Source organism: Callithrix jacchus, chromosome 22 (assembly GCF_049354715.1).
Source record: "Callithrix jacchus isolate 240 chromosome 22, calJac240_pri, whole genome shotgun sequence".
Lineage (NCBI taxonomy): Eukaryota > Metazoa > Chordata > Mammalia > Primates > Cebidae > Callithrix > Callithrix jacchus.
Genome location: NC_133523.1, coordinates 14,838,958 through 14,854,391, shown reverse-complemented (window position 1 = coordinate 14,854,391; position 15,434 = coordinate 14,838,958). Strand labels below are relative to the sequence as shown.

General features: G+C 56.7%; 1 protein-coding gene across 2 annotated transcripts in view; it reads right to left on the bottom strand.

Moving 5' to 3' along the window:
- Positions 1-393: 393 nt before the first annotated feature.
- AP1M1 (adaptor related protein complex 1 subunit mu 1) overlaps positions 394-15,434 on the bottom strand; it is a 33,352-nt gene continuing 18,311 nt past the window's right edge. For both annotated transcript variants that reach the window (XM_035283496.3, XM_017967782.4), the window contains 7 exons: positions 6,957-7,083; positions 5,873-6,015; positions 5,365-5,436; positions 4,665-4,823; positions 2,123-2,248; positions 1,482-1,557; positions 394-1,326 (listed from right to left, as the gene is read on the bottom strand). In XM_035283496.3, coding sequence (XP_035139387.1) covers positions 1,304-1,326; positions 1,482-1,557; positions 2,123-2,248; positions 4,665-4,823; positions 5,365-5,436; positions 5,873-6,015; positions 6,957-7,083 — 726 coding nt within the window. In that variant the 3' untranslated portion in view covers positions 394-1,303. The remainder of the gene's footprint in view (positions 1,327-1,481; positions 1,558-2,122; positions 2,249-4,664; positions 4,824-5,364; positions 5,437-5,872; positions 6,016-6,956; positions 7,084-15,434) is intronic.

The window sequence follows — 15,434 nt, the reverse complement described above, 5'->3', positions numbered from 1 at the left end:
GGCCCCAGAGCCTCGGCTTTGGCAGGTCAGGGTTGGCCCAAGAACCTGCATTTCTAGTGAGCACACAGGGATGCTGCTGACACAAGGACCGTGCTCGGAGAGGCTGGGGAGAGGCGGGGACCAGCTGTTGGCCATCTGAGGGTAGAGCAGGTCGGAGGAGAGAACCTGCCTCTGTGGTCTCCTCTGTGTGGCACAGAAGTGGTGGCCCATGGTCCAGCGCTGCAGCTGTCTCATCCAGCAGCTGCTTTTCCTGTTTTAGCTCGAGAAGCAGAAGCTGGTGGCACCTTGTGAGGCCACAGGAACGTCATGATGAAACCAGGCAAGTGCTGCAGCTGCCCGTGGTCATGTAGGAGTCGTCGAGACCACGCCGCAACCGAGGAAGACCGCAGAGTATTCAATGAATGGAATTTAATGTAACTATGACATGAACACACATAGGGTGGGGAGGGCGGTGACCAAGCGCAGACGTGGGTGACACATGGCCCCGCTCTCTGGACCCTCAGTGGGAAGAAGTCTGAGGCTGGCGTTTCTCGCCGAATCCCACCTCCCCTGCTGGGTAAATACTGGTCTGGCTGAGTGACAGCGTCTTGTGACCCAGGCTGGCCCTGAGAAGGTGCCACAGGTGAGGCCTGTGAGTCCAGAACAGGGGCCTCCAGGGAGCAGGCAGATGCTGCAGTGGCCCCCGAGAGCACCAGGTCCCGGCACCGATGTGTAAACGGCCCCCTGCAAGCACTGCCAGGGAGGAAGACGAGGGTGAGGGCTCGTCCTCACTAAGTGCTGCCTGAGTGCCGTGGGATGTGGGTGGGACATGGGGATGGTGAGGGCAACACAAACAGCAACGAATGCACAAAGACAAGTTCCAGGAACACCCATAAACCCATCACGTTCAACAAAATGGCAACAAGACGACGCACCGGCTGGCCTGGTGAGGCTGGTGCTTCCTTGGTGGCAGATACCACTTGCAGCTGACTGTCTGTCTGGCAAGCATTGGCCAAGCTTCTTAGTACCTGGGAGCTCAACAGCATAAAAGGCTGTAACCTCTAGAGGCAAAGTTTTCATCTCATCTCCTTCCCCTGAAACTGACTTCAGGGACAAAGAGACGAGATTTCTTGAAGACCAGCCTCTTCAGGAAAAGGGGCTTCTGAGATGAGTGTTGATGGCAGAGCAGGTGGCCTGGGGAAGGCAGGGGTCCCTGGGCAGAGGCTGGGAGGCTGGCCCGAGTCCAGGGAGGGCCCCTCTCTCCGGCGGGCTTGGCAGGTGTGTCCCCTGGTGCTGGGCCCAGGGCATTGGCAGCGACAGCCCCTCACTGGGTCCGGAGCTGGTAATCTAGGAGACAGAAGGGGAGGCCTCATGTTGGACTCTGCACCCAGGAGTGTGGGCACCCGACAAGGCTTTCAGGACCTGAGCTGACCGCTCCACCCTGGGGGCAGCCACAGAGGACCCCTCAGCACAACCCTACCCCACGGTGGGGCCGCACTCACCTCCGTTCTGTGTGATGTAACGCACCCAAGGCAAGGCCTGGTACCCGCTCTTCTCAATGATCTTCAGGTAGCGCACCTGGGGCACAGGTTACAGGGCCCTGAGCACCGCAGGCTCCCATCCCTGTTGGTCCCCCCATAACCATTCCTGCTGGAGCAGCCCAGGACTGGCAGGGGAGGCTGTGATGAGTGGACAAGCACAGACCTCGGGGGTGAAGGGGATTTGTGTCTGGACCATGCAGAGGCGTGGGAGGGCAGAGCCGCCTCTGGAAGCGGTGACGACCATAGTGAGCCTTGCAGACTCAGCCTCAGCAGCCTGCTGGGGGCCCAGCCAGAAGGCCCTTGGCTCTCCTTAAGCCTCTCCCACCATGGGCTTTTGAGGGGGTGCCAGGGAAGACGTCCCATGATGCATCAGTATGGACAGCAGAGCCTCAAATGCTAGTTTTTGGGCAGAATGAGTCTCTGGGCTTTGAGATCAGGGCTAAGCAGAGGCAGCCTCGCCTCTCCTCATCTGGAGTCCCACTGCCTGTGGGGAGGTGGAGCCCCGCAGCACCATGGGGTCGTGGCTGCAGCTGCCTGACCCCTTTTTCCGTGCTGGCTGCACTGATGTCTGTTGCCTGCGGCCTCACCTGGGCCGTACGTACCTGGATGCCAGAGGTAGTGAAGTAAGGGATCTCGAACTTGACACTGATTGGGGGTTTGCCCTCCTTGTCCTCTGCTTCCACGCTGGGCAGGCCGAAGTGGGCCCGCATCAGGTACTCCTTGCCACCCTGGGGAGCAGACGGGGAGGTGCTCAGGCCCAGGCCCTGCCCCCGGCTTGGCCAACAGCTCTGGCCCTAGCGGCTATGAGCAGAGACTGACCAGTCACCCCAGTCCAGGGAGGGGAGCGTGAGACCCTATGCTGGAGTGCCCAGCAGCCCCAAGAGGACACCCAGGCACCCAGAGCTGAGCTCACCAAGCCACCAGCCCCAGTCATCAAGCCCCTGCAATGTCACCTGTGTCATCTGCAGGGGCCCAGCACCCCAGCTCCCCCAATGCACTTTCCTCCAAGGCTGGTGAATGAGACAGACTGGCCATGGGAAGGAAGAGGGAGGGAGTGTGTGTGATGACTCCGGCAGGTGAGGGCTGCCGGGGACCAGGGGCCATGCGTCGAGGTTCAGGACAGCATGTGAAGAGTGTGTCAAGGTGAGAACCATGAACAGAGAGAGGTGACAAAAGGAAGAAACCAAGAAGCATGCCCTGAGGGTGAGCAGAGGGCAGCTCTGGCTCTGGCTGGAACCTGCATCCTGGCAATGACCTTCACCCTCTCCCTTCCTTGAGGAACAAGAGGTCACAGCCTGGGCATCCCCAGTGCCTGGTCCTGCCCTGAGCAGTCACGGACACGATCTCAACTCTGGCCACACCTGGGACCCACAGTCTCTGTTCCCCAGGGCTCAGGCCGAGGTTCAGTGGGAGCTGCGACTAGGGCTGTTTCTGCATTGGGGCAGGGGCCATCCCCGTGCACCTGGGACAGGGCAGAGTGGCCCATCTCTGCCTGCTGCCACCAGGGCAGCGTGACAGTGAGGACTCTGCCTGACTTGGTGATGTGTGCTGAGTAAAGACTCCAGGAGGCTGAGGGGAGGATCACGAGGACAGAAGCAGCTGGTAAAGCAGGCAGCGAGGGCATAAAGCCACTCGGTGCCTCACCTGTGCCCAAACACTCAGCCAGACCCCAGATCTGAACCTTAGCAAGACTGATAGGAAAACACAAGCCAAAGAAAATGCAGGGAAGCAGACTCTCTCCAGGGTGGTGGAGGCCTGCACACCCAGCCCGTGTTGTCACGCTGAGCTGAGTGGCTTTAATTCTTCTCTCCATGAGAGCTGTAGGCTGGCACCAGTTCAACACCACAACCCCCTTGATGCCAGAAAAGCACAGTGAGAAGGGCTCCCGGGTAGGAAGGACAGGAAGCGGCAGGCATGCTGCTGTCATCACAAGGAGACTGACAGCTGTGCAGGAGGACAGGTCACAAGCCTAGAGGCTGCTGGCCCATAAGCCACAGAGACAACACAATAGTCACAGGGACCTATGCACCAAGTAACAGGGCAGCCATTTCTGTGAAGTGGGCGCTATGGAGGATGCAGAGAGAGCCTGGCCAGGTTCCCCGTCCAGATGGACAGTGTCATAGACACATGTCAAATTCTCTACCCTGGTAACTGGTAGGGACAGGACTGAGAAACACTCTAGGTTTAAAGCAAATAGCCATGCTGGGTGCGGTGGCTCACGCCTATAATCCCAGCACTACAGGAGGCCAAGGCAGGCAGATCGTGAGGTCAAGAGATCAAGATCATCCTGGCCAACATGGTGAAACCCCATCTCTACTAAAAATACAAAAATTAGCCAGGCCCGAAAGGCAGAGGTTGCAGTGAGCCTAGATCACACCACTGCACTCCAGCCCAGTGACGGAGCAAGATTCTGTCTCAAAAAAAGGAAAGGATTACGGGCTTTTCTTTCTCCTTCCTCTATGTTCTGTGTTTCATGTCATGTGATCAGATTGAGGCTGTGAGGGAAAGTAACAGAATTTCAGCTGGGGCTCCCCAGGTCCCCCTGGGATGCAGATGGAGAGAGAGGGGAGAACATGGAAAGCAGTGCCTGGCGGAGCAGGTCAGGACCACCCGGCTCAGCTCTAGAGCCATGCCTGGGCCTACCCTCTCTGAGCACCACATAATCTTGAAAGCCCAGACTCAAGTTCTCAGAATCCTTAGCACGGTGCTGGGACAGCCACACCAGTGCAGAGCTAGCCCAGGACATTAACGGCTGGTGCACAGCGCTGGAGGCCGTGCTGCTCCGGCCGACCGGCAGCTGTGCCCCTCGATGGCCTGCATGGAAGGGGCCCTGGACCTGCCAGTGTGGGCGGGGCTCCTTCAGGCCTGCATGTACCAGAGCTCCATCTAACATTGCTACTCAGGGGCATCACAGAGAGGGAGGGAGAGCTGCCCTGTGGGTGGAGATAGAGGCTGGTTTACAAACAGGCAGAAAAGGGCCGAGGGGCCTAGCAACCTCTGCCTCCTCCTGCTTTCCCTCCAGTCCTTGGCTCTCCGTCCACCCTTTCAGAAGCCCAGGGGTGGGGGACACGGTGGCCACTGTCACCCCATCTCGAGGTCCGGCAGCACTTGGGCTGCGTTGTGGAGACAGGCGTGGGCACTCACCGGGAAGGACTTGATGGACCACACGATCTCACTGTTCTCGGGGACCCACTTGACACTCCCCACTGTCGTCTTGAACTTGGGCGAGTCGGCATCGTTGGGCACGGGAATGTGGATCTCCACGTTGTTGGCTGTTGACCGCCGCTTGAACTGGCTTTTGGCCTGCAGACCAGGCAGATGCGGCCAGGGTTATGGAGGCCACGGGGAGCTGGCCCAGCCCCTCCAGGCCACATGGCCCTCGGCCTGGCTTGGGGGATCCTCCCCACCCTGACCCCACTTCTCCAGGCACTGCCCACCCCCTCTCGCAGCTTCAATGCTCTCCCAACGTCTAATTTCAGGAGTTTCATCTTGCTTCTCCTGTCTGCTCAGCTTCCAAGGCTCCCCATCCCTCCCTCTGCCCTGCCCTCCTGGAACAGTGTCTGTGTCTCCAGGGCCAGGTTGGGCTGGACAAGGCTCGCTGAGGGCAGAGGTGATCCACCTGCTGGGCAACACCACTGATCGTCCTGGCTGCCTGGCTGTAGGCCCCTCCCCACAAGTGGCACCATCTAGGGGCAGGCCATTCCTGCATCTGAGGCCACAGCAAGAGCACAAGGATGGCAGCTCCCTGGCAGCCACAGCCCTGGGTTAGTCCCCTGGAATGGGCCAGAGACACCAGTAGGCCCTCAGTGGGTGGCCACCCGCAGCCCTCCCCTCGGCCCCGCACCTTGATCATGTACTCAATGCGGCTGTGGGAGTGCTTCTCAATCACCGACTCGATCCATATCAAAGGCTTGACCTGCCGAGGAGGGAGGGCAAATGGTGCTCACGCCTGGCCGTGCTTGACAAAGCCCCATTTCAGAGGGGAAACTGAGGCCCAGAGCAAGGGACCATCTGCTGGGTGTGGGCCTAGGGCCCCACAGGGCATGCACAGCGAGCATCAGGGAGGGCCGAGGCTGCCGGGAGCTACCGGGGAGGCCTCAGTGCCAATGCAGAAAACATGACCGGGGCCTGCTCTATGGACTGTCTGGGAAGTAGGTGATGGTGGCCAAAAGGGGCTGTGCCCCTCAAAGCTTGGAGTCCCAGGTCCTCAGACTCCGTCTCCGCAGAGCCAGGCAGCTCACAAGAGAGTGGGGTGGGCCCAACCCCAGCCCCCGTGCCTGTCTGGGCTTCCCCTCCTCAAGGTAAAGCGGGGAGGAGCCGCCTGCAGCCCAGCCCCAGGGTGGCACACTCACGTGGGTGTTGAGGCGGTAGGACATGAGCTCGAACTCGCCATCAGGCGGGATGAAGGAGATAGTGCGGTCGTTCTCGAAGCGTGATAGCCGCACACACTGGTGGAACTTCACATCCTCCAGCTCCACGGATTTGCTTTTGCCGCCTGGAGTCGGGGGTGAGGGTAGGACAGACCTGGGCCCTCTGGTCGCTCTCAGTAGCACTCCTACCACCTGGGCCCACCCTGGCAGAGCAGGGCCCCCAGTCCACGCACTAAGAGCAGCCTGGGCCACCAACACCAAGGGGGCTGGGTCCCAAGACAACCACCCTGCCACTCCTCACATCCCTCAGTTCCCAGGGGCAGGGTGGTGGGTCTGGTTCATGCTGAGTCCCCATTGGCCATCCCAGGGCCCAGTCAGTGGACTCGGCTGGGGGATGGCTCAGGACTCCCGAGGGCTCAGCCCCTGGCATCTATGAGGTCCTGGGTCCTACCTTGGTTTCCCACCTCACCAAGGGCTATGTGGGTGGGGCCCTGCCCAGCCCCGGGTGGAGGCGCTGCCCTCATGGGCCGATGCCTGAGAAGCGCTCACTGGGCCAGGAATGGGGGCGTGCTCAGCCACGGCACTCTCTTCCAGTGGCCTGTGATGGCTGAGAGGTGGGAGGCACAGTTGGCAAACCCAGGCCCTGAGCCCCTCTGGCCCCGCCCAGCTGTGGGAAGTGTTAGAGGCCAGGCGGCGGGAGTGAGAATCACTGTGTGTGGCCTTCACACAGCCCATACCTAGGGCTCAAGGTCGGGGAGAAACCTGGACTGGGAGGGATGAGAGAGCCAGGTCTCGCCAAGTCCCGCAACACAGGCGACGCAGGGCAGAGTACAGGACCTGCTGTGTGAGGCCAGGTGATGGGGGCTTTGCAGCTGGACTGGAGGGTTTTCACTGCCTGTGCCTACTCTGCCAGGGACAGATGGATGCTCCACAGGGCTGGCTCTGAAGCAGTGTGAAATGGTGCTAAAGCAGCCTGTTCTCTGCCTGGCCCAACCCTGGCCTGGACTGTACCATGCGTGCCCCGTGAAGCCATCCTCACGGCAGGACCTGTGGCGCGGGTACTCACGGCCTGTGTTGTCAAAGAGGACCTTGTCGTTGAGGCCCAGGCGCAGCTCAGGCATCCCTGAGAGGAACACCCGCATCTTGATGGAGCCCACGATCTCGCTGCGCAGGACGTTGCCGTTGGCGCTGACCTGGGGGTGGCGGTGTGGGCGTGAGGGGAGGTCCCCAACACCAGCCACTGCCTCCCATCATGTCATGTGACCCTCTGGCCACCCCACTCTCAACGCCGTTCTCAATCCCCAGCCCATCCCTCTCCTGTTTGTCCCCTGAGCTGGGAGAGTCCCAGCTGTGGCTCAGGCCTACCCCCCAACCCACGCCTGGCTGACACCTACCCCCACTCCAGCACCCTGTGGACATGAGGTGGACACTGGGTCCTGCCCCCTAAGCCACACTGGGCCAGGTGATATGTGTCTGGAGCCCCCTGAGGGTTCTCTCTCGTACCAGTCCTTCCCTCCTGAGAGTCCCCTGAATCCCCCGGGCTGACCCAGCAGCTGGTCCCCATGCCGAGTCAGCCTTGAGAGTCTCTAAGCTCAGCTGGCCCCGGGCCAGGACCCTCTGGTCCCTGCTCACCCGATGGGCTGGGCCAGGGTCTCTTAGACCAGGTCAGACTGACTTTTCTTGAAAGCTGTTTCTTCTTTTGACCTCCCAGGAAGGCCACTGGCTCCTCGCCCCCCAGGGCTTGACCCCTTCCTGCTTCCCAGGGCCACCCTGATGTGTGATAATACTTGATCCAAAATAATCCACTTCGATCCAGTCACAATGCTGACACAACATTCCCACCGCACCAGGCGTTGCTCCGCTCCACACACGCCTCGACAACCTCTAGAGGAGGGACCCTGGAGAGGTGCCGGGACGCGTCTGAGAGTGCAATTAGAAATCCACGGCAGGGCGATGGTCCTGCACCCCCAGCCTGTCCTGAGTGAGCCAAGATGCCAGAGCAACTCTTCCTGCACCGATGTTAGAGGTGACAAAACACGCTCAGATTGGAGGCCCTGTGCTGAGGGCGCAGATAGACAGGCGGAAGAATCGCTGGGGCTGCAGCCCTGGCCACCACTGCACACTGCCATGCTGCACAGACCAGGGCCACCAACTTGGACACCTGGGGCCAGATGCCTGGCTCCAGCAAGGCTAACATGGTGCAGGGCCCGCGTTTCCTGTCTGCAGAGGAGCGGGAGAGTCTATGCAGTCTTATGTGTGACATCCAAAAAGCACCAGGTAGACACACTAAAGCCTCTCACCAGCTTGCTGCCTCTGAGGGAACTGGGAAAACTGAGGCGCCAACCAGATATGGCCCCGAGGGCTCTGGTCTGTCACCTCCCCACCCTCACTTCTGAGGGAATCAGGAAAACTGAGGCACCAAGCAAATGGCAGCCATGGGAGGGGCAGGGAAGCGGACACAACCCCAAGCTCTCCGGTCTGTCCCCTCCGCACCCTCACCTCTGGTCATAGTCCTGTCCCCATCTCAAAGGCGGCTCCCTAGTCCCACAGTGCACAAGTGCTTCCCTGAGTCTGCCTACTTGTCTATCTCTCTGCTTGGGGAAGCCATGTGGGGCTGCGCACTGCCACGTCCCGCTCCAGAAATGGTGTGTGAGACAGCAGGTGTTCAGTGGGCACGCAGAGGCTCAGGCGCTCAGGACCCTCCCTGGCCAGGGCCCCTGGAGACTGAGCACTGGGATTCCCCCTGCCTCTTTCTCGGAGGGCCTCCACTCGACTGTGACAGCCTCTCATTCCCCCTGGATGCTGCCTCCCCCGCAGGGAGTTGGGATTGTCCCTAGCAGCCAGCTACCTGAACATGTGAGGTCACAAATGCTTTGAGGGCAGGCCCAGGGAGTGAAGCTGAAAAGCTGCCCAGCCCACGAGGCTGATCTCGGCCCTGCGGGCAGCAATCAGGACCTTCTCAGCTGAGGTGTGACTGGCTGCCCAGAGCAGGTGCCCTTCCCAGGGCGGACGCTGACGGGATGCTTGCTGAGGGCCTGGCTGTATAAGTACCAGTCTCCACCCAGATAATCAGTCTGGAGGTAAATGTTGACCCAGTCACCAGGTCTGCAAGCGACTTAGGAAGGCGGCATTCTGACAGCTGCCCTCGGGCTGACCCGTGTGGAGGAGTGGGGTCCTTCCAGGTGGAGCCACGCACAACAGAGCCCTATGGGCCCCACAGCCCCATAGCTTTCCTGCTCAGCTCTAAGCTGCCCCTGGGACTTGCCTTTGCACCCCAGGGCACCCAGATGGATCCTGTTTTGGGCTCAAAAAACAATCAGACAAGGGTTCCCAAGGGAGAGGGGAATGTGGTTATTAGCGAGGCCACTGTCCCATCCCATAGCTTAGAAAGTAAGAAAGCAAAGAGGTCTGCACAGAGCACGCTGGGAGAGTCAGTCTGGGCAGCACTCTCCTTGGCAATTCCGTGTCTGGGGCCTGGGCCCTCCAGAAATTCCAACCCAGGTCATGGAGACACCCAAGTGCACATGTCTGGGGCTGAGCAAGACTGCTCAATGCTGCAGGGCCTGTGACCATCAGAAACGGGTACCCGAGTGACCCGCACGCCTGGATTGGCTGAGCCCGTCACGGTCCACCACACCGTGGGGATGAGGCCAGTATGAACACAAAAGCAAATGGCTGGCGAGGTGGGTCGGCTGGGCCGCTTCCCCTGCCGCTGACTATAGCTCTGAAACCTGGGCAGGAGGCTTGGCAGCTGCCGGAACACTGAAGACAGCAGCAGGTGGACCAGGGAAGAGTCACCGAATGCACAGTGTCCCCGCAGCCCCCACGAAAGGGCAGCAGAAACCTGGAAGCAGAAGTGAGCACCACAGAGCAGACGAGAGCTCAGCAGAGCCTCCAGGCCGGGCTCTGGGGCAAGAGGATGTCCCGATGCTCCCAGAAAACACAAGTCCTCCAACTCCCCGTTCCTCATGCCCCAGGCCCTGTGGTGCTAGCTACTGTTCCGAGGGGCGGGGGAACTGTTGTCCTTTTCTCTCTCTGTCCTCTCCCCATGTGGGCTGGATGCGGGCCCAGTGGCAGATGTGTGCAAGGAATCAGAAAGTGCCAGGTAGACGGCACAGAGGCAGAGGCTCAGGAAAGTCACCCATCAAGTGGCTGTCTCCAGAACTCTCTAGAATCGAGCATGTGTGCATCCTGTGTGTATACCACACTTCCACTTACCAAAGACTTTGAGAATGGAACTAACCACCCTGGTCCCAGACTGACCACTGGGTGGTGCACACCTAGGAGACCTGAGCAGGAGCTTTAAAAACCGACCTGATGTTCATGGCCCACAGGTTGGAGGTTGGAACTTGTGGCCTGAAAGACTGGCTGCTGGCCAAAACAAAAATATCAGTGTTTCCCATATAGTTTAAATAAGACCTAGAATATGACTGGGCACAGTGGCAAACACCTGTAATCCCAGCACTTTGGGAAATTGAGGCAGGCGGATCATGAGGTCAGGAGTTCGAGACCAGCCTGGCCAACATGGTGAAACCTAGTCTCTACTAGAAATAGAAAAATTAGCCAGGTGTGGTCCTGTAATCCCAGCTACTCGGGAGGCTGAGGCAGGAGAGTCGCTTGAACCCAGGAGGCGGAGGTTGCAGTGAGCCAGGACTGCACCACTGTACTCCAGCCTGGGGAACAGAGCAAGACTCCATCTCAAAAAAAAAAAAAAGTCCAGGATACAATCCAAAATGACTCAGCATACAAACAACCACGAAAATGTCAACCTGCCTGGAAAACCCAATCAACCAATGTCAACACTTCACAGATGTTGGGATTATCTGACAAAGACTTCAAACAGCTATTTTAAAAATTGCAAATGCTTGCAACACATGTTAAAATAGAAAGTCTCATCTAAAACAGATGATGAAGAAGAATCAACCAGGAGTTTGAGACCAGCCTGGGCAACACAGCAAGTCCTGGTCTTTACAAAATTAAAAAACCTAGCCTGGCATGGTGGTGCTCGCCTGTGGTCTCAGCTTCCCAGCAGACTTAGGTGGGAGATCACTTGAGCACAGGAGGTTGAGGCTGCAGTGAGCTACGGCTGCACCACTATACGCCAGCCTGGGCAGCAGAGTAAGACCCTGTCTCAAAAAGAGAGAGAGAAGAATCAAATGGAGAAATCTGAGAACTAAGGAATATAATAACTGAAATAAACAGCTTGCTCAATGGACTTAACAGCAGGATGGAGGCCACATCTGACAGTGGCTCATGCCTATACTACCAGCACTTTGGGAGGCTGAGGCGGGAGAATCACTTGCCCCAGGAGTTCGAGATCAGCCAGGGCAACACAGTGAGACCCTCATCTCTACAAAACATTTTTAAAAAATTAGCCAGGCTGGGTGGCACACGGCTGTAGTCCCAGCTGCTCGGGAGGCTGAGACAGGATGATCACTGGAGCCAGGGGAGTCAAGGTGTAGTGGGCTGTGATCATGGTACTGCCCTCCAGCCTGGGCAACAGAGCAAGGCCCTGTCTCAAAAAAACACTTTTTTTTGAAATTCATAGTTAAAAGCATTTTGTAAAATAGATCTCCAGGCTTGGATAGTGTCAGTAGTAAATTCTTACAAATGTTTAAAGAATTAACATAGATTCTATAAACACTCCCTCCATTACTTTGATACTAAAACCAGGTAAAAACATTGCAAAAAAGAGAAAATCACAGACCAATATCTCTTATGAGTATAGATCCAAAAATCTCCAACAAAACACCAGCAAAGGAAATCCAGCAGTACACAAAAAGAATACAGGTTAAGCATGCCTAATCCAGACATCCGAAATCCAAAACGCTCCAAAATCCAAAACTTTCTGAGCCCTAACATGACGTCAAAAGTAGGAGATTCCATACCTGACTTCATGTGACAGGTTATGGTCAAAATGCAGGTGCACAATGCAACTTATTCAGCATCCCCAAGGGAAAAGTAAAATTACCTTCAGGTAATTTTCATACCTATAATCTCAGCACTTTGGGAGGCTGAGGCAGGCGGATCACCTGAGGTCAGGAGTTGGGGACCAGCCTGGCCAACATGGTGAAACGCCATCTCTACTAAAAATACAACAATTAGCCAGGCGTGGTGGCAGGCACCTGTAATCCCAGCTGCTTGGGGGGCTGAGGCAGGAGAATCGCTTGAACCTGGGAGGCAGAGGTTGTACTGAACCAAGATTGCGCCATTGTACTCAGCCTGGGCAACAAGAATGAAACTCCTTCTCAAAAAAAAAAAAAAAACACCATAAATGAATTCATGTTTGGTCCTGGGTCCTAGCCCCAAGATATCTCATCATGATGCATATGCAAATATTCCAAAATTCAAAGAAATCTGAAATCCAAAACACTCCTGGTCCCAAGCATGTATAATGGATACTCAATCCGTCACACACCATGACCAACTGGATTTTATTCCAGGAACGCAACACTGGTCCAACAGTCAGAAGGCAGTCAGTGGAACGCACCATGTTAACAAGCTGAGGAAGAAAACTCATGTGATCACATCAACTGATGCGGAAAAAGAACTGAACAAAATACAACGCCCGCACATGGTAACAACCGGCAGCAAACTAGAACAAAAGGGAGCTGCTTCCAGGTGAAAAAGAACATCTACAACGAATCTACAGCTAACATCCTACTTGTTGGCAAAAGACTTACTGGTGTCCCTCTAAGATCAGGAACAAACAAGAATGTCCACTCTCACCACCTGCATTCAACACTGAATGAGGAAGTCTTAGTGAGGGAAGACATAGAGCAAGAGATAAAAGGAGCTTCCAGAGAGCTGAACACATGGAGGTTCCTGGAGGGTGGCGTGTCCAGAGAGGGCAAGAAAGCTCTGCGCCTCTTCCCCCTATATCTTGCCCACCGAAAAGAGGGGTTTGTGGGAACCCCAGCTTGAAGCTGTTTAAAGACTTTACCTAGATTTTGCCCCTGCTCCAAGACGGCCAACTAGACGCAGCCAGGAGAAACATCTCCCACTGAGAGGCAGGGACACTGTGCAGGCAGGTGCACTGCTAGATCTTCAGAAGGAAGGCCCTGAGAGTGGGCGGAGGGATGACAGAGGACGAGGCTGGGAACCCTGCACGGGGCTACTGTGCACCAGGAATCATTCCTGGCCCCCAATGACTCCTGTGGAGAGGGTGAGCTGAACAAGCAAGGGGAAACCCACTCTCACCATGGCCTCTGGAATCCCGGCAGGAGGGACCCCTCGTCAGGGAAAGCTGCTTAAATAAGTGGTAGTGATGCAGGGCAGGTGAGCCCCAAAACTGAGATAGCCCAGGAGGGTTCCTGGCTTCACCCAGGAAAGAACTCAAGGGCGAGCCGGTGGTAATAAGCAGAACTTTGGCTGAAGCGCCGGAGTGCACGGCAGCAGAGGCACTGCTCCCTATGGAGCAGGGCTACCCACGGACAGCAGCTCAGAGGCACTGCTCCCTATGGAGCGGGGCTACCCATGGACAGCAGCTCAGAGGCAGCGCTGCTGTCACACTGATACCTACTTTTAATTATATGCAAAGTAAGGGGCAGTTGATGCAGGAATTTCCAGAATGTGGTTGCTAACTTCTGGGTTGTTGGGTCATCGCCATGAAAAGGGGCAGTAACTTCCAAGTGTTGCCATGGCAATGGTAAACTGGCATAGCACACTCATTTGCATGTGCCAGTGGCAGTATGGCGGCGTGCATGCAAAGTAAGGGGCACACTGGGGGTGTGTCTTATGAGGAGGTGCTTCTGCCCCTGACCTGTTTTAGCTAGTCCTCAATTTGATCTTGCGTCTAAGCCCCACCTCCTGAGTCCAGTTCTGTCTCCTACCTCGGTCAGGGCAGAGCTCCAGCCTGAGCCAGGCCGGGAGTTTGGTGCAGGAGCCATCTGTAGTGGAGCGCAGCCAGGATACCCATCCCTAGGCTCAACTTGCTCCCATGGGAGACTTTAGCCCTAGGGGAAATGTCAGTCCTGAACTCTCTAGGGTAGTCTTGCCCATCAGATGGGGCCAGTCTGACCTGAGCAACCCTCAGTCTGTTGGCCTCCCCTGCGGCCCCAGCCTGGCCAAGCCTGATTGAGGTGCTATCCCCAGGTACCTCCTGGGGGCAGCATCATGGCTCCTGCACTGGCAGACTGTGCCTGAATGGGGAGTGCTCCAGCAGAGCGGCCCCACAGACACACTAGCCCACCTGAGCGCTGCTCCCACTGCAGCCTACCCTGTGCAGTTTCGCCTGCAGGCATTTGCCCACAGCCACCCTCAACATCGTTTTGCTGGTGGTGTGCATTCACTATGTCATGTCACTGCTGCCAGACTAAGTGCACCTTACCCCCCCATTCTCCTCTCCCACCACCATTGCTGTCAGAGTCTTGGTGGCACAGAGCCCGCCAGCCCCACCCCTGCCAGTGTCCCACCCATGCTGGGCCTCCCCCAGGAAACCAGGCAGAGACGACACCCAGCCCTGAGTGGCCACTGCTGCCAGTGTGAACATGTACAGAGGGCACACACAGTCCTGCGCCCACTAGCGCTGCACCCCCATGCTAACCCCACCATTGGCACTAACACACAGGCACGCAGTTGCCAGCGTGGCCCCTGCCCCCACTCCAGCCATACTGCCCCACTGGTGCTGCTAAAAATGCCCTCCCAGAGGCTGGCTCCCTGCCACCCACTAGCACCCTGTCACAGGCAATGAGCATGCACGCCGCCATACTGCCGCTGGCACATGCAAATGAGGACAGATCCCACTGGCACCACCCTCCGCAGTGCTTTGCCTGGTACCACCCATTGGAGTGTGGTGACCAGCTGTCCTGGAGCAGCTTGGCCCCTCCAGCACAGCAGGTTCCTAACCTGGAGGAGCCAGAGCTCAAAGCCAGGGCTGCATACCAGCCCTCCAGTGAGAGCACGTAGTTCAGGAGTCCTAAGCCGAGCCTTGGTCCCCTCAAATCTTCCAATAATGAAGCCAGCCAACTGAACCCACCTTATACACAATCGAAACCCCAGGGTCGCCAAATAGGATAAAGGAAAAAGAAACCCATTCAAAGGATAGCAACTTCAAAGACTGAAGGAACATCAGCCCCACGGAAATAAGAAAGAACCAGCCCAAGAACTCTTGACAACTCAAAAAAGCAGTGTCCTCTTTCCTCCAAACCACTGCACTAGCTCTCCAGCAAGAGTTCTTAACGAGGCTGAGATGGCTGAAATGGCAAATAGAATTCAGAATATGGAGAGGAACGAAGATTACTGAGATTCAGGAGAACACTGAAACCCAATCTAAGGAGGCAAGAATCACAATAAAAACCATATACAAACTGGCAGACAAAATAGCCAGGACAGAAAAGGATATAACCGACCCGAGAGAGCTGAAAAACACAGTACAAGAATTTAATAATCACGAGTATCAACGGCAGTACAGACCAAGCTGAGGAAAGAATCTGAGCTTGCAGACTGGCTTTCTGAAATAAGACAGATAAGAAGAGAGAAAAAAGAATGAAAAGGAATGAACAAAGCCTGCAAGAAATACGGGATTAAAAAAGAAATCAAATCT